The sequence below is a fragment of the Eleutherodactylus coqui genome, chromosome 11, assembly GCF_035609145.1.
Source record: "Eleutherodactylus coqui strain aEleCoq1 chromosome 11, aEleCoq1.hap1, whole genome shotgun sequence".
Taxonomy (NCBI): Eukaryota; Metazoa; Chordata; class Amphibia; order Anura; family Eleutherodactylidae; genus Eleutherodactylus; species Eleutherodactylus coqui.
The window spans coordinates 24007999-24025824 of record NC_089847.1 but is presented as its reverse complement, the minus strand read 5'-3'; the positions used below and the strand labels follow the sequence as shown (position 1 = coordinate 24025824).

The following is a 17826-nucleotide window of genomic DNA, read 5'->3' as shown; positions in this document are numbered from 1 at the left end:
TCACCCAAATCTTAATCTGTTCTACCACTTAGGTGCCCCCGTCCTCCCTCCCCTCACTCAGGCTCTTCTTACTGTGATTAGCCAATGGGTGGCTGTGATTGGTGCAGGTGATTGGCTGAGCCAGTGCTTGAGAACCAATCAGAGCAATCGCTTGCTGGAGGCAGGGGTTTCAAGAGATGGTCTGTTGGAGGCTGACAACTTCACGGAAGTTTTTTTTTTTTTCCCCCTCCCAGCTTCCTTGGCTGCATTTTCAGCTGTACAAAACGCATGACCGCGCTGCTGAAACCTCAGTAAGCGCTGCATTTTTGCAGACTCCTGTGTGAGGGGCCTTGGTGTTCCCTTAGACGCTGCTGTAATGTCATGCAGCCCGGCGGTAACCGTGATCTGCATGGGGTTACTGGGGAACGTCCGACATCTACAGGAGCTGGGAAGTGGATGAGGAGAGACGGCAGAAGAAAGTGACAAAACAAACTGTAGATTTTTAGTAGTATTGTTGTGCTCAAGAAGACTTTGGAAAACTTCTTATCTTACAACTTTGTGCCGAAAGTTCTCTTCCTGCCGACAACTGCTGATGATACCATCTGACAGCAAGAGGAATAGGATTCTCATCCGAAGGGCGGATTCCAATTGTGGAATTCACACTGAGGATTTGCACAAAACGTGGGCAATGAAAACACGTTAAATAGCTGTGTTTTGGTTTTTTTTGTTTGGTTTTTTTTTTGCTCACTCGTGGATACGAATTGCGTTTTCCGCAAGCAGAGGAAAAATCGCAGCATGCTCTATTTTGCCACAAATTCCATTCGGAAATCCTCTATTGAAGGCTGTCCGATCCACAGCCCATACGCAATTAACACTGTGTATGGGCCGTGGGTACCATCATCATCATCGCTAAGCGGCGCGGGCAATGCAAACAGTTTAAAAAAACCAAAACCACAAACCGTACAGCACAAGACCGATGGCGAGCCGCTGCGGTAATGTGCAATATAGAAAATTCAGGTGCATGGGGTCGCCGGCCGTGCTTACACAAGCACAATACTGGTGAATGGAGTCAATGAAAGTACATTGCTTCTGGTTCTGTTCTCACTTGGATATATTTCTTGCGTAAATTATGCACATAAAACCGCAGCATGTTCTATCGCACTGCGTGTTTTCATCAATGGGAACACTTGATGCGCAAATGTTTATAAAAAATAAAGCAGTGGTGTGTTGTTTTTTTCCCCCTTCTTTGGGGGGGGTGGGGTGGGGGTTGTTTTTTCTTTTGAGGATAACCCTATTGATATCAATGGTCCCTCTTCTTAACTTAGGCCAAAGGTTGGCAGCAGAGAACTGGGGCTACTTGTCTTGTCCCCCACGCTCGGGTCCTGCCCCAGCAGTAATGGCCTCCAGTGTTAGACTGACACTTGTCATTGTGTTCTTCTGATTATTTCTTTCTATTAATTGCCATCTTGTTTTGTCTTCCTGGCAGATCTCTTTAGTGCACTGACAGACGCAGGGAAACCATCATGGCGGACGACAGCGAGTGGATGAAGCTTCCTATTGACCAGAAATGTGAACACAAGGTAGGTGCTGGGCGAGCGTTTACTGGTGCCTTCTGCATGCTGCCTTCTCTTCGATGCTTGTGGATATCTATGATTATAGATGCAGATCTGCGCCTCAGGAGATAAGCCGGCATCTCTGCCTTCATCTGACATCATCTCTGCAGGCTCCATTGATAACACTGAGGAACTCGAGTCTTTTTCTTGTTCCTCTCAGCAATGTTTAGTCATCATATCTGTCTCCATCACCCGCGGGGAGGCAGATCTCGTTTCTTTCTCGCCATTAGAATGACATTATGACGGCATAGTCTCAGGAGGAAACTTGGCGATGAATTTTCAGCTTAAGGGCCCATTCCCATGGGGGGGATTTTCTGTCTGTATTCAGTCTGCAACTTTTATTTTACCGAGTACAGACAGCATGTGAACCTATTACAGTGCGGCATTCAGATCTGCGCCTTTAATGGACTACCTTGCTGCGTCTTCACGGAACAAAATCGCCCATTAAAGCCTGTGGGGAGGAGCATGAACACGCGCTAGCAGGCGTATTTACACGCCCGTTTTCAGTGGGTTGTGACAAAACTGACATTTGAGCCGCCTATTTATTAAAAGGGGGGGGAAAAAGTGGCTATAAATGGCGCACTTTTAGCGGAACACAATAGTATACGCCTGTGTAAAGGGAACTTGTCAGCATTTGCTAAACAAACTACAGGAGCGGACCAGGGAACTATAGCAATTTCCATAAACAACTATCCTTTTGTATGCTAATGCCTGTGTTCTAGTCAGGTGGCGGCCCAAAGCATCTCTTACAGCGTGTTCTTTTTAAATGGATAGAACAGTGTGCTAAAAACGGAAATCGAATTGAAAGGTGTGTTTTCTCCCCCCCCCCCCCCCCCCCCCACTGATTTCAGTTTGCATTCTTTGGAACCGAAGTATCTATAACCAGGCGATAATGTTGCACTGCAATTTTTACAAATAGTGGGCCACAAATGAGCCGAGCACCGCACTCTTATGAAATCTGTCACAAAGAAAATCTGTGTTGCCCATAGCAACCAATCACGGCACAGCTTTCATTTTACCTCAGCAGTATAAGAAATGAAAGCTGAGCTGTGATTGGTTGCTATTGACAACAAAAAATGCAGAAGAAGTTGGTGAGTTTTTCGATGAATTACGCCAGTATTCGTCGCCTGGCGCTGAACGCTCATGCAAAATGTCACTCAAATCAAACCAGAACTGTGGATTTGTATACGACACAAACAGATTTAGCATTTTATATATCAGAAGTTTTTGGCTTGGGGTTTTGTTTTTTTTTCTTTTTAAACAGATGTGTCTACAGAATCCATTAAACGATGGAAATGATGGCTTCACTTTAGCTCGGTTGTAAACGGCTCTAATGATTCCATTAAAAAAAAAATCAGTTAAAAATAGGGAGCAAAATGCTGATGTGAGCGATCCCATTGCTAAATCTATTTCTGTTTCTCGTTCCATTGACTGCAGGTATGGAAAGCTAGATTAAATGGTTATGAAGAGGCTATGAAGCTGTTCCAGAAGATTGTGGATGAGAAGAGCCCGGAATGGTCCAAGTATCTCGGCTTAATCAAGAAGTTTGTCATGGAGTCAAATGCTGTTGCCCAGTTAAAAGGCCTGGAGGCTGCTCTGGTGTACATAGAAAATGCACCTGTTGCGGGGAAGTAAGTGGAGCTTTGCCTACAGCTTATACATGTTTAATGGCTTGGGGACTAGTTTGTAAATGGCCCGCAACTTGGTCAAAAATATGCCTGGTATGTAGTTGGTGCTGACTGGTCTCCTGTGCTGTGACTAACTAGAATGTGTCATACTAGCCCCGTGGGCTGGATTGTCTCAGCAATAACCCATAAAAGGCCCAAGCGCCAGTGAACTATCTTTTTTTTTTGTTAATGAGTAAGGACAATGCAACAAAAAAATAAGTGCTCATACACTGTGTATGGGTGATGTGACAGTGGAAAGGTTTTATCTGCTGAAGGCTTATCCCACAGGATGTGTTTCTGTGCAACTTAAGGCAAACATACTGTTTCCCAAAAATAAGACCTATCCCCTAAAAGAAGCCCTACCCTGATTTTTCAGGTGGTAGGGTGCTTACAATATAAGCCCTACCCTGAAAAGTAAGCCCAAGCTACACTACATGAAAAGGAGGGGGTGGGGGAAGCAATACTTGCCTAGCAGGCGCTGTCCTGCTCCCTCCCGCTAGCTTCCGCAGTTCCAGCAGGCTTCCTTGCTCTTCTCTGCACCAACAGAGGATCGCTTGTAAACCCCACCACCAGCAAGCAATTGCTCTGATTGGCTTAGCCCCGACGCTCGAGCACCAATCACTGTAACGCTCCAGGAACCAATCGCAGCCATTCAATGCAATGGCTGTGATTGGTTCATTGAGCTCTGCAGTGGTTGGCTTAGCCGTGGCACTCATGAGCCAGTCGGAGCAATTGCTTGCTGGAGGCAGGGTTTACAGCTGTTTACACCTGTTACCTGCAAGCGATCTTCTGTCGGCGCTGAGAACAGCAAGGGAGCCTGCCAGAATTGCGTAGACTAGCTAGAAGGACCTGGACGGCATCCCCCCAAAATAAGACCCCCGTGCCGCTTTAATATAAGGCAGAGTCTTATTTTCGGGGCAACACAGTATTGAGTCATGTTAGTAATTAGAAGAAAACCCTTAACCTATTGCTTTGTCTCTTTTACTTTTAAAAGCTTCCTTCACACGGGGGAGCAAATCACACAAGATACGTTTAAATGGGGTCCTACACATAAGCGATGTTTTCCTGCATGGTACCGCAATGCAGGAAACCAATCGCAGCATGTTCTGTCTTTCGTGTGCTATCGCTGTGCCTATTGTTTTCAATGGGACCAGCGGCAGCATCGCACCATGTGCTATAGGGCTCCCCCATTAACAATAGAAGAAAGTCAGCGATTGCTACATCCCTGAAGTGATGCCACAGGGTTTTGACATTAAACCGCCCTGCATCCATAGGGAATTTGCGTGTGATTCACGGCCCCATATTGCGTTTGTGTGTGTGAAATTGGGCAGTTTTGAGGTTTAGGCCTCATGTCCACGGGGAAAATCAGATCCGCTGCAGATTCTACATGTAGAATCTGCAGCGGGTCCCTCCTGCCCCGCGGACATGAGCGCCGAAAATAAGAATTTAAAAGTATTTACCATCCGGCGCGGGCGGAGAAGATCAGCTGTTCCTCACGGCCGGATCTTCATTTTCGGCCGGCGGATGAATTCCTGACGCCGGCGGCACGTCGCCGGCACGTCGCCGACGTGCCGCGCGCATGCGCCGGGCACATCCGCCGAGCCGAAGCAAGGAAGATGCGGCCGTGAGGAACAGCTGACCTTCCCCGCCCGCGCCGGATGGTAAATACTTTAAATTCCTATTTTAGGTCTCCCGCGGATCCGGACGGCTTCCATAGGCTTCAATAGAAGCCCGCGGGAGCCGTCCCCGCGGGAGACCCGCACGAAAATGGAGCATGGTCCGGATTTTTCCATGCTCCATTTTTTTTAAAATCCCTTTTATTGACGATCCGCGGGTATTTATCTACCCGCGGGTGGTCAATGCATCCCTATGGGATGCGGATCCGCATGCGGGAGATCCGCTGCGGATCTTAAATCATATTTTGCCCGTGGACATGAGCCCTAAGTCCCTCTTTTAAGCACGTATTTCAGGTCCTGCACCAAGAAGCCACATTTACTCATAGTAGAAATTGTCCCTAATCGATGGCATGAATGCAGTTTTCTGCTTGCCATTGTCACCGCTTTCATTGTACTTGGCTCAGCAGCTCCTTTAATAAGTGGAGAATGCTGCAGTTTCAGAAGCAGACGATTTGCCACATCAGGGATTCCTCTGCTGTGACCCGGCTCGGCAGAGGGCAACAAAACCTTATGTATGTGTCCACCTCGCCACTCTTTACTAAGGTGGATGCAGTAAAGGGTGTTCTAAAAAAAATGGACAATGGCACTATAATAATGTTATTACTTATTTGGTGATTATAAACGTTTAAAAATATGGAATATGTTCATATTTTGTGGCTTCTCTTAATGAGAAGCTCGGGCAGATGAATATAATCATTAGTCAGTGCAAACTGCATTTTAAGACTATAATCTGTTGCAGCGACTCTTCTAGCTAATAAATCTGGTACATCTGTTAACTGTCTAGTCTAACTCTTTATACCACCTGTCCGTTTGCATAGTTGGTTAAACCTTGTCCTAAAGTTTTGGTACAGGTTTTTTTTTTCTTGTGATGTTGCATTTAGCGGAAATCCTCAACGTTACATCGCAGCTATTAGGTTCTATTGAACCTAATAGCTCAACGTTCATGCTGCAGAATTCTGCAGCGTGAAATAACCCACGGCATATCCTATTTGCAACGGGAATACGCGCGTCCGACTTCCACTGTAGTCAATGGAAGCTGGCCGTCACGCTATACTTCCGCTGTAGCACAGCCAAAGTATAGCGTGAACACGCTTCCCCGGCCCGCAGTGTCATATGACACTGCTGGCGCGTTATGCGGGACTCGCACGGCGGATCTGGGAGGCGAGTATGGGGTCTTTGGGGGGGGGGCCGTGACTGACTCTGCTGCGGTATTCCGCTTGTGGAGCCCATCACGGCTGTGGGCATGAGCCCCTAGACCATGACCACTTTCCAATGGCTACTCCCCCCCCCCCTTTTTTTTTTAAGCTGCATCAAAAAGTATCCAGATGTGTCTAAAGTGCATCATAAATGTGGTTCTAAGTAAGCAAGACCGTCTTTTGGTGCAGTTTTGTGTATGTAAAGCTGGTGAATTTCCAATAGTAAATCTACCTGAAGTGTTTGTGGCATGTCCCCTTGAAGAAACTGGATAATTTGATGGATTCACTTTATAGTGTTTTACTGAGCAACAAGAATTTACTGGCCAATGCAACCAGAATCTATGAATTGCAGAGGTTGGGATTTGAGCTACAAGGAACGCTTCACTCACTGTGACTTACACCATCCTACCAGAAATAATTGGCCACCTGAGCAAGAATCAATAGTATTTATTTCCATATGTTAATTCCCAGTGGGGCTCCTTTGGCCGTAGTGACATCTGATGCTCTCTGTGGCATACTTATTACTAATGTCTGCTACACGTCAACTGGCATTTCCCTCCATTCATCTTGTAAATGTCTGGTGGGTTCTCCTTAAAGAGGGATTGGTCCATCTACAATGGTGTAAGGAGAGTCATTGGAAAATGGAGCAATGGAAGAATGTTCTATGGAGTGATGAATAGCGCTACTCAATCTTCATATCAGATGGACCTACCTGGGCTTGGAGGATGTCGGGAACGCTTTTTACCTGAGTGTGTTGGGCCAAGAGGAGGTGTTGGCACAACACACTCATGAACTATGAACACGGAGGGGTACCCTGCCATTCCAGACAATGTGACAATACTCTGGGAATAGTCGGCCATGCTTCCAACAAGACGACGCGCCTTGACGTACATCCAGCGCTGTTTTATGTTAGTTTGAGGATATGGATGTCCCACGATTGGACCGACTGCACGGAGTCCTGACCTGAACCTACTGAACATCTCTTTGATAAACTGGAATGTCAGAAAATATGAAAGATGTAGACTTAACTGGGGCAGTCAATCCCAGTCAGCTGCTGTAAAGGCAAATAAAGTCTTGGGGTGCATTAAAAGAGGTATAGGGGTGAGGGACGAGAACATTATCCTCCCACTATATAAGGCACTTGTCAGGCCTCACATGGAATACTGTGTACAGTTCTGGTCACCGGTGCTCAGGAAAGATGGTACAGGGCTGGAGGGGGTTCAAAGAAGGGTAACTAAATTAATAAATGGAATGAGAGGACTGGAATACCAGAGAGGCATCAAAATTGGGATCATTTACTCTAGAAAAAAAATGGTTAAGGGGCGATCAAATCACTATGTATAAATACATGAGGGGACGATACAAGGATCTCTCCCAAGATCTGTTTATACTCAGGACTGCGACGGTAATGAGAGGGCATCCGCTACGTCTAGAAGAAAGCAGGTTTCATCACCAACACAGAAGGGGGTTCTTTACTGTAAGAGTAGTGAGACTGTGGAACTCTCTGCCTGAGGACGTGGTGATGGCAAAATCCATAGAGGAGTTTAAGAGGAAATAGATGTATTTCCAGAGCGCTATGATATTACAGGATATAGACATTAGGTGACCAGCGGGGTTGATTATCTGAAATGTTGATCCAGGGATTACTCTGGCTGCCATTATGGAGTCGGGAAGGAATTTTTTTTCTTTTTTTTTCCTCCCTGGGAGCTAATTGGCTCACTGGGGCAGGTGTTTTTTGCCTTAATCTGGACCAACAAGGGGCAGATGAACTAGATGGACATTGTCTTCATTCAGCCTATCATACTATGTTACTATGAACAGCATCAATCTTCTCAGACAACTTGCCATGCGTTTGCAGGATGAATTAAGGGAAATAACAGCTGATGTATATGAGATGTTAGTAGAAGGTATGCCACAGAGTATCTGATGTCACTGGGGCCAAAGCAGTCCCACTAAGTGTTAACATATGTAAAATACTATTGAGTTTTGCTCAGGTATCCAATTATTTATGGTAGGCTGGTGTATACTAAGGAGCAATGCTTATGTTAGAGACGTCCTCCATGCGCCCCTGTAAGGTTTGTGTGCATGACTCCTACAACTGTGTAGAAAACTTTCTAATGTAATTTCCCCTTTCTGTTAGGACTACCGGGGAGGTGGTGTCGGGTGTTGTGAACAAAGTGTTCAATCAGCCAAAAGCCAGAGCAAAGGAACTTGGGTCTGATATCTGTCTGATGTACATAGAAATAGAAAAGGGGGAGACTGTACAGAAGGAGCTGCTGAAAGGCCTAGACAACAAGAATCCAAAGATCGTGGTTGCCTGTGTGGAGACGCTGCGGAGAGCCCTGAGGTGAGAGGATGCTGAACTTGTAGCCAGTCACACTTTTGTACCGCTCTGCACATCCTTATGTGATGTCTTCTCTCTATAGTGAATTTGGTTCCAAAATCACTTCCCTGATGTCAATTATTAAAGTGTTGCCAAAACTCTTCGAGTCTCGAGAGAAGGCGATTCGAGATGAAGCCAAGCTCCTTGCTGTGGAGATCTATCGCTGGATCAGAGATGCACTGAGGCCACCGTTGCGGAACATTAATCCAGTGCAGGTGAGACCTACTTTAGCCAGTAAAGGCTTAAGGGGTTGTCTGGGTCTGAGATATCGATGATCTATCCTTGGCGATCAGCTGTTCTCCTTACGGACAGAAATGGGAGCTGACAGTTCCATACACCTTGCAGCTTACTGGGTTAGTATGGGGGTGGGTTGGTATGGTATGGGAGTTGTGCCTGCTCTACCAAACTGGGCCATTACATTGGCCAGAGTCATTAATGAAACAGGACAGCCACACTTACAGTTAGGGCTCTTCCGTACTGGTGATAGATTTTCCAGCGATGCGAGAGTAAGTGAAATCTCATGAGTTTGAAACCAATGGTTTCATTCTCATTTGCAATGTTTTCACTCACTGTAAGTTGCTATAAAAAAAATCTACAATATCACTCATTGTTTTCAATAGGACCAGCAGCAGCAGTGCTCGACCTATTGAAAGCAATTGGAGAAGATCGAGCAAGTGCTCTGGGATCCCCTATAGCAGGGGGAGTTGAGGGTGGAGCTACAGGGGCTTTCTTGCATAGCTCCCCTTATTTGGGGGAGAGGGGGCGTGGCTAGTGGGATTGTATGCTAGCCACTCCCCTATAGCCCCAGACTCACTCTCAGGGAAGTCCTGGGGGGAGAGTTCTCTAGTAGAGATGAGCGAACGTACTCGGCCACGCCCCTTTTTCACTCGAGCACCGCAATTTTCGAGTACTTCTCTACTCGGGTGAAAAGATTCGGGGGGCGCCGTGGGTGAGTGGGGGGTTGCGGAGAGGAGTGGGGGGGGGAGAGTTAGAGAGAGAGTGCTCCCTCCTGTTCCCCACTGCTACCCCCCGCTCCACCACGCCATCCCCCGCTCCCCGGCGCCCCCCGAATCTTTGCACCCAAGTAGCCAGGCACTCGAAAATAGCGATGCTCGATCGAGTAATTACTCGAAACGAGTACGTTCGCTCATCTCTATTCTCTAGCCCTGCCCCTATCAAGTGCCACTTGACAAAGACCACAGTAAATTGGTGGTTGAAACGTTGTGCTATTGATGCTGGATGGATTAAAGTTTTCTACCTTTGCAAACAATTCCCTTGGATGCTGCTTCCATTTAATTACTTTGGGACTTCTAGAAACTATAACGCAATAGCTGGAAATATGCCTAAATGAGAAAATGGCTTACCTAAGTAAAAATCAACAGTTTGCCAGCGGTGTTGGGAGCAATCCAAAAGAGGGTATTTCCAATTTAAAGTGACTCTATGGGTTTTGGGAAAATATTCTGTCCCAGGATAGGAGGATATATTCTTCATTGCCATTCCTCTGATCCACTGGTCCCGGGTCCCATTTGTGGCCATCCAAAATGGCTGCAACAACTTTTTTTAACTACGTACAGTGCTCTCTGATTGGCCAGTTCTGATAGCATGAGTATCTCTAGCCAATCAGATAGCAGGTGCACTGCTAGTCTAACACTGTGAGGATCAGGTAGTTTGAAAATTGCATTGGCCATCTTGGACAGCTGTAAACAGGATCGGAATCCGGTGGATCGAAGAGAGGGCAGATAAGAACAACTGCGGGTAATATAGAACTTCTCCTTTGGGTCCTAGGAAGGAATTTTGTCTCGAAACCAGAGGGTTGCCTTAAAGCATCTGTAACGGTGGATTTACATCTGCACTTCAGTTAGCAGGACAGAGGAATACCCATGGTTGAATGACTCCATCTGAGGAGGGAATTGAGCTGCGCTGAATGGACTCCGTGGACTACAATGGAGTCCATTCACTTTCCATTCAGCTGTTCACCTTTTGGATGGAAGAAAAAGCACTGCATGCAGCGCTTTTTCTTTTGGTATTTTGAGCCGGATCTGCGACGGAAGTTCCAACACATGTGGGAAACCAACCTTAGATTCACACTGGCATTGAGTTTCTGATGGGGGTGGGGGGTGCCAATTTTTACGACATGAATGGTGCAGCATGGAGCGCTATTCTTCTGGTCAAGTCTATAGTAAGCCTGACAGATCTGACACAGCATCACGACTTCCATTGAAATGTAGACGTAAGGGGTCTATGCTAGCGACATGTTCCCTTTAAATGTACATCTATGGAGTTATCAGCTTCGGAATACAGTAACTTAAACAGTGAAGCATCACATTTCTGTGCTTAAATGTTGCATCATCCCAATTATGGTGGAAGTAATTAAAGCAGGACAAAGTCGCAGAGCCGGCGAGGCAGGGTGGCTCTATCTCACAGCGCCGCAGAAAACAGCTCAGATTGAAATAGCAGTAAAGAGGATTTCATTGAAATGAGAATAAATTACTGTAAGCTAGTTGGGGTTGCCCGGGACACCGACAGAGGAGATTTAATACTCGCTGGATTCTGCCTTAACTTGCAGGCTATAAAATATCAATTTTTTATGTTAAGACTCCACAAGGTGTATTCTACACCACAAAATCTAACGAGAATGCAAATAAGTAGTCGTCCAGCCAGGGATTAGATGCATCCCATCAAACTCTCCCAGGAAACCTAGAATAATGCCGGGTGTGTCTGAGGTCACAAGTCTGTCTTCTGAAACCCCCCACAGAAGGCGAAAATTGGACAAGTGCGGTCATGTAGAAATGACAGACAATCCTCTGGTCTCCAACTGTACGATGAATTAATCCACGTGTCCGGCCATGGGCGATATAACATGGTGCTGTATGGAGAAGATCCAACAAGTGATTTTCTGTGGCTGGCTCTGTTACATGGGCAGAGTGCCTGGCACTATTATGTGGGCACTATTATGTGGGCATTTGTCTAGCTCTGTTATGTGTGCACTGTGGCTGGCACTTTATGTGGGCACTATTACTGCCACTGTAAAGTAGCCACTTGGGCTGTGGATGGTTTTGTTATTTGGACACTATGACTGGCTGTATTATGTGGGCACTGTTATATGGGCACTTTGTCTAGCTCTGTTATGTGTGCACTTTGGCTGGCACTTTATGTGGGTATGGTGTTGGCTCTGTTATGTACACTGTGTGGATGGTTTTGTTATTTGGACACTATGACTGGCTGTATTATGTAGGCACTGTGGTTGGCTCTGTTATGTGTGCACGGTGGTTGGCACTTTATGTGGGTACTGGGTTGGTTCTGTTATGTGGGCTCTATTATTGCCACTGTAAAGTGAACGCTTTGGCTGTAGACTTTGTGAATGGCTATGTTATTTGAAGGCCGTGGCTGGTTAAATTATGTAGGCACTATGTTGGCTCAGTTATGTGGGCACCGTTGTGTTCACTGTAAAGTGAACAAAGCACTTTTAAAAGTGCTGGACAGGGGAGCCAGCCGGAGGATGCGTCTAAACGGCGGAGAGGTGAGTAATTTTTTTACCCTTTTTTTAACCAGTTAATGATAATTTTCAGGGAAGGGCTTATATTTCAAGCCGATCCCATTGAAAGCAATGGCATAGCAAGGTAGACTTCTGCCACAGCTGTCGCAGTTGTGACAGCAGCAGCAGAAGTCTGTGATATTCTCCCTATGCTTTCAATGGGGCTAGCGCTGCTGCCGCTGGCCCCATTGAAAACACTGGTGATATCCTGGCATCTTTCTTGCGCTGCGAGGTTAGTGTTTACATTTGCTCTCACAGCGCAAGAGAGAATAAAACGCCACTGGGTGTCAGCCCTTATACGGACACTGAGGGTGGCACAATTATGTGGACTCTATGGGTAGGACTATTATGTGCACACTGAGGGTGGCATTATTAGGTGGACTCTATGGGTAGCATTATTAGGTGGACTCTATGGGTAGCATTATTAGGTGGACTCTATGGGTAGCATTATTAGGTGGACTCTATGGGTAGCATTATTAGGTGGACTCTATGGGTAGCATTATTAGGTGGACTCTATGGGTAGCATTATTAGGTGGACTCTATGGGTAGCATTATTAGGTGGACTCTATGGGTAGCATTATTAGGTGGACTCTATGGGTAGCATTATTAGGTGGACTCTATGGGTAGCATTATTAGGTGGACTCTATGGGTAGCATTATTAGGTGGACTCTATGGGTAGCATTATTATGTGGACTCTATGGGTAGCATTATTAGGTGGACTCTATGGGTAGCATTATTATGAGGACTCTATGGGTTGCATTATCATGTGGACTCTATGGGTAGCATTATTAGGTGGACTCTATGGGTAGCATTATTATGTGGACTCTATGGGTTGCATTATCATGTGGACTCTATGGGTAGCATTATTATGTGGACACTGAGGGTAGCATTATTATGTGGACACTGAAGATATTTCTGTTATGTGGGCACTATCTGGCACTATTATGTGGGTGCTGTGATAGGTTCTGTTATGTGGTTGGTACTGTTCTTTAGGCCTACACATGCCTTTTAATCTCTACTAATCCCACGGAGAATCAGTTGCACCATACACTGAATGTTGTATTATGGAGGTATTTTTGCCTAGATGTGTTGCTGTATGGGGGCGCTATATAGCGGCATGCAGTGGCCTTAAAGAAACGTACGGACTCCATGTACGGCTGTACAGCATCCAAAACCCAATGACAATATTTATCATCTCTGGAAGGGTTTTTTGGTAAAATTTCAGTTAATTTTTGGGCAAGAAAGAGGTTAATTACATATGAACAAATGATAGGTGTAATACACCAATCAGAGACTTTAGAGAGCCAATCACTGCAAGCACAAAATCTGATTTCCTCTCTTCTTCCTCTCTGCCACACACTGTAATGATATGTATGATTCAGCGGAGGAGCTTGATGGTAATTAGACCAAAACAATGCTGTAAGAATTTGGATGTTTCCTAATTTCTCCTTTCAATCAGGGACTCATAGACTGATGCAGCGCCACATGTGCTGCCACCATCTGGATACTACAGGGAAGTACACAGAGATTTTCTACATACATAGAGCACCACTCAGTGGGCAAAATACACATATAACATAAACAGCACAGTATTCTCTAGATGTAGGAACGGAACACGTAACATTGCCATTAACAAGCCTTCCCCAAGCTCCAAGCCTCCGAGCTGCGATCCCTGGGAGCTCTGACTAGAATATACACTGCAAAGTTTACTAACGTGTTGCTATACAAAATGTGTCCAGCACCCCATTATAGGGGCTCCCAGGATTATAGGGATAGAGCTCAACTATTGTACAATGTAAAATACTGCAAGCTTTACATTATACTTTGTGCTTCTACTCCTTACCATTTGCAAGATCTTTGCTTGCTGTCAGGGAAAAAAAAATCACAGAGCACATTATTCTTTGCTGTGCATTATCCCTGTATTGTGACCTCACTGTGTGCATTATCCCTGTATTGTGACCTCACTGTGTGCATTATCCCTGTATTGTGACCTCACTGTGTGCATTATCCCTGTATTGTGACCTCACTGTGTGCATTATCCCTGTATTGTGACCTCACTGTGTGCATTATCCCTGTATTGTGACCTCACTGTGTGCATTATCCCTGTATTGTGACCTCACTGTGTGCATTATCCCTGTATTGTGACCTCACTGTGTGCATTATCCCTGTATTGTGACCTCACTGTGTGCATTATCCCTGTATTGTGACATCACTGTGTGCATTATCCCTGTATTGTGACCTCACTGTGTGCATTATCCCTGTATTGTGACCTCACTGTGTAAGGTGACCAGATGTTCCAATTTAGGCGGGACAGTCTTGCTTTAGGACCCTGTGTATGGCTATCCCCAGGGTCCCTAAGCAGGACAGCCTTTTGTCCCGCTTTCAGGATGTTTGACACATTTTCAGGACATCAAGTCACCATGAAAGTGATTACCTCTGTCTTATTGTAGCTTTAGATTTAAAGGGGTTGTCCCACCGTGCAAAATGGCTCTATATACTTCTGTAGGGCTATTACAATGTGTCCTTTGTAAATATGCCATACAGAAGATATATACTTACCTGATCCGGTGCCCCTTCCCTCTATTTACCTGTCTGCTGCCTTGGATGCGACCATTCCAGCGGTGTCTCTTCTCCCAACAGTCGCGCAGGCGCTGTAGTTCTTGCTGTCTGGTGAGGTCCTTGTGAACGCACCTGATGCAGGCGCATGCGCAGTCTTCTCCTACTCCATGGCAACGGCTTTCCCTGGCTCCAGCAGAAGAAGAGGAGCAGCTTCCCCGGGCGGACCGTCCTTCTGGGTAAGTCACTGGTCTTGGGAAGGGTGGTGGGGTCGGGGTGCGGGCGCCGGCATATCACTGGACTGGGTGGGGGATGTGCCAGGTGTCAGTGGTCGGCGGGGGTCTGGCTGCAACATGGGGGAAACTGGTCTGGAGGAGGGGGGAAGTGCCGCGCTGTCACTGGTCGGGGGGGGGGGGGGGGCAGCGGCTGCCAGCATGTCACCTGGAGTGTGTGTGTGTCGCGCTATCGCCACTGGTGGGGGGGAGGGTGCCGGTATGTCACTTAGCGTCGAGGGGGAGGGGTGCGTGAGCCGGGCTGTCACTACTGGTGGTGGGGTGCGGGTGGCGGCATGTCACATACCGCCGGGGGGAGCCAGGCTGTCACTACTGGTGGGGGAGGGGGGGGGGGGGTGCAGGTGCCGGCATGTAACTTAGCGTCGGGGAGGAGGGGTGCGGGAGCCAAGCTGTCACTTAGCGCCGGGGGGTAGGGGTGCGGGTGTCAGCATGTCACTTAGCGCGGAGGGGGGCGGGGTGCAGGAGCCGGGCTGTCAACACTGGTGGTGGTGGGGTGCCGGCATGTCACTTAGCGCCGGGGGGGGGGGGGGGGGGGGGAGTGGTGCGGGAGGCGGGCTGTCACTAGCGGTGGGGGTGGGGGCGTGCGGGTACCGGCATGTCACTTAGTGCCAGGAGGGGTGCGGGAGCCAGGCTGTCACTTAGCGCCGGGGGGGGGGGGGGGGTGCGGGAGTCGGGCTGTCACCACACTGGGTGCTGTCACATAGACTTTTGGCCATCGAGTGCTGTCAAAAAGAAATTATCGCCATCGGGTGCTGTCGCATAGACTTTTGGCCGTCGGGTGCTGTCAAAAAAAAAAATTTTAGCCGTCGGGGCACTGGGGGTGCATGAGTATGGGGGCACTTTGGGGGGGGGGGGGCAATGTGGATGGACACTTTGGGGGGGGGGGGCACTGTGGGGGAAGGCACTGTTGGGCGGCATGTGTGGGGGGGCACTTTGGGGGGGGGGCATGTGTGTGTGGGGGGCACTTTTGAGGGAGGGGCACTGTGGGAGGTACTTTGGAGAGGGCTTTGTGGTAAGGGGCATGTGTGTGTTTTGTGTTACTTTCACTTCAATGGCAGAGGATCGTGATCCTCTGCTATTGAAAGTACTGCTAGAGATCGCGATCTCCTGCTACTGCTGTGACAGCTGTAGCAGGAGATTCCTTCATCTCCCCAGCATGTCCCCTCATCACTGGACACTGCTGTCACAGCAGTAGTAGGAGATCGCACTGCTCTCCCATTGCTTTGAATGGGGCCGGCCGGCTGCCGGCTCCATTCAAAGCAGTGAAGGGACTCCCGGAGGGGGAGAGCTATATCGGACTGTCACAGCCCGATATCGCTCTCCCCATGACAGCGTGCGTTTCCGAAAGCGTGCACGCTGAGGAGAGAGAGACAGCAATGCATCATGGGAACTTCCCAGCAGCGCCATCTTTGAAAAATTCTTCTGGTCAGCTTTGTAAAGGGAAGAAAAGGAATAAAAAGGTTAGCAAAACATCGATTTTTATGTGTACAGCTGTAGTGTGTGATGCTTCTACTCTACAGGGCATTAATGGTGGAAAAAAAATCAGTTTTGGCGGTGGGACAACCCCTTTAAGGACTCCAAAATGACCTGATTGATCATACTATGCTTACAGTACTTGCCTTGAATCTCTACGGGGAATTAGAATTTGATGAACACTGTTTCCAGATGCAGGATCAGTGGAACTCTTTCATTGTCTCCAGAGACTTTGTAGTTCTGGACCACAAGACTTGCTAAGGATCCCCTAAGGTATGGTTCCAGATAACAAATACTCCTGTAGTTCACCAAAAGTTCTGATATCCTGTTGTTACAGGAGCCATCTTTGAGGAGTATCCGTGGAATCACTTGTAGGATTAACGTCACTTGTTGAGGAATAATAACGTTGTTGAGCTTGAAGCACTACAAAATTGGGCATTTCTATTTCTTCCCATTGATCTTCCTCTGGGGAAGTCTATTGCTTTGAGTAACCTATAGGGAGAGTCAGCGTGTGTTGGTTTTTCCAGCTCTGTATTTGACATTGAAGTTTGCAAGTTTGGAGAGCCATGTATGCTCTAGTGTTCCGGGTTTTGCTGAAACAAAAGATCCAACAAATGTCTGGATAAATACTGTGCAAGTTATTGGGTGATTAAAAGCATGTTCACAGAGGACGGTTTGCAATGGAAAATCTGCAGCGTTACTGTAGGCAGATTCTGCTTTAAGATTCGGGAGCTACTGTTGCTGATTTCCTGCGGATTTCAGTCTTTATTGAAGTCTATGGCAGAAATCCACAAGTTTTCTGCACCAAATCCGCTGTTACAATTTACATGTTGTGGATTTAAATTCCACATCATTTAATGCAGATTTTTTAATGCAGCATGTAGACGAGATTTTGAAAATCTCTTCCACATTGCTGCTACTATAAAATGCTGAACATTTTTCAAGTGGAAAATCTGCCCCATGTGAACGTATCCAAAGGTGATGTCGGCAAGAGGTGGAAGTGCTGCAGATCTTCTACAAAGGAAAATCCACCACTGATGGAGATTTTGACTGATTCAGCTAGAGATCTGCAGCAGATTTCATCTGGCAGATAAACACTCCTCTCACTTCTGAATATGGAGCGTTGCTGGTGCAGTGACCAAGACACAAGGCCCGCACTGAGGAGCTGGCAGGGGTAGAGATGGTACTTGTCACTGTGGCTCTACCAAACCCCTCCTGCAATTGGGGCTCATTACGGGCAGACGTCAGCAAATGTGCGGCTTATGGTGATACGCCTTTGGTGCGAGAACTCGACTCTCCTGCAGACTGTATCAAGTTTATAGTTCAACGCCAACTATAGACCAAAATCCTCCCCAAAAAACAAGTTACTGGCTCCGTAGCACAGAGACTTTTGTGGAGAGCATTACAATGTCACCTATTCCCGAGAGAGTGGTAACGAGCTGCAAATACCACCAT

At 47.1% G+C, this 17826-nt stretch overlaps 1 protein-coding gene across 1 annotated transcript in view; it reads left to right on the top strand.

The window, feature by feature from the left end:
• The first annotated feature begins 1462 nt into the window (after nucleotides 1–1462).
• Nucleotides 1463–17826, top strand: part of LOC136581690 (cytoskeleton-associated protein 5-A-like) — a 50367-nt gene continuing 34003 nt past the window's right edge. The window contains exons 1-4 of the mRNA XM_066582314.1: nucleotides 1463–1559; nucleotides 3030–3223; nucleotides 8272–8478; nucleotides 8558–8729. Coding sequence (XP_066438411.1) covers nucleotides 1503–1559; nucleotides 3030–3223; nucleotides 8272–8478; nucleotides 8558–8729 — 630 coding nt within the window. The 5' untranslated portion in view covers nucleotides 1463–1502. The remainder of the gene's footprint in view (nucleotides 1560–3029; nucleotides 3224–8271; nucleotides 8479–8557; nucleotides 8730–17826) is intronic.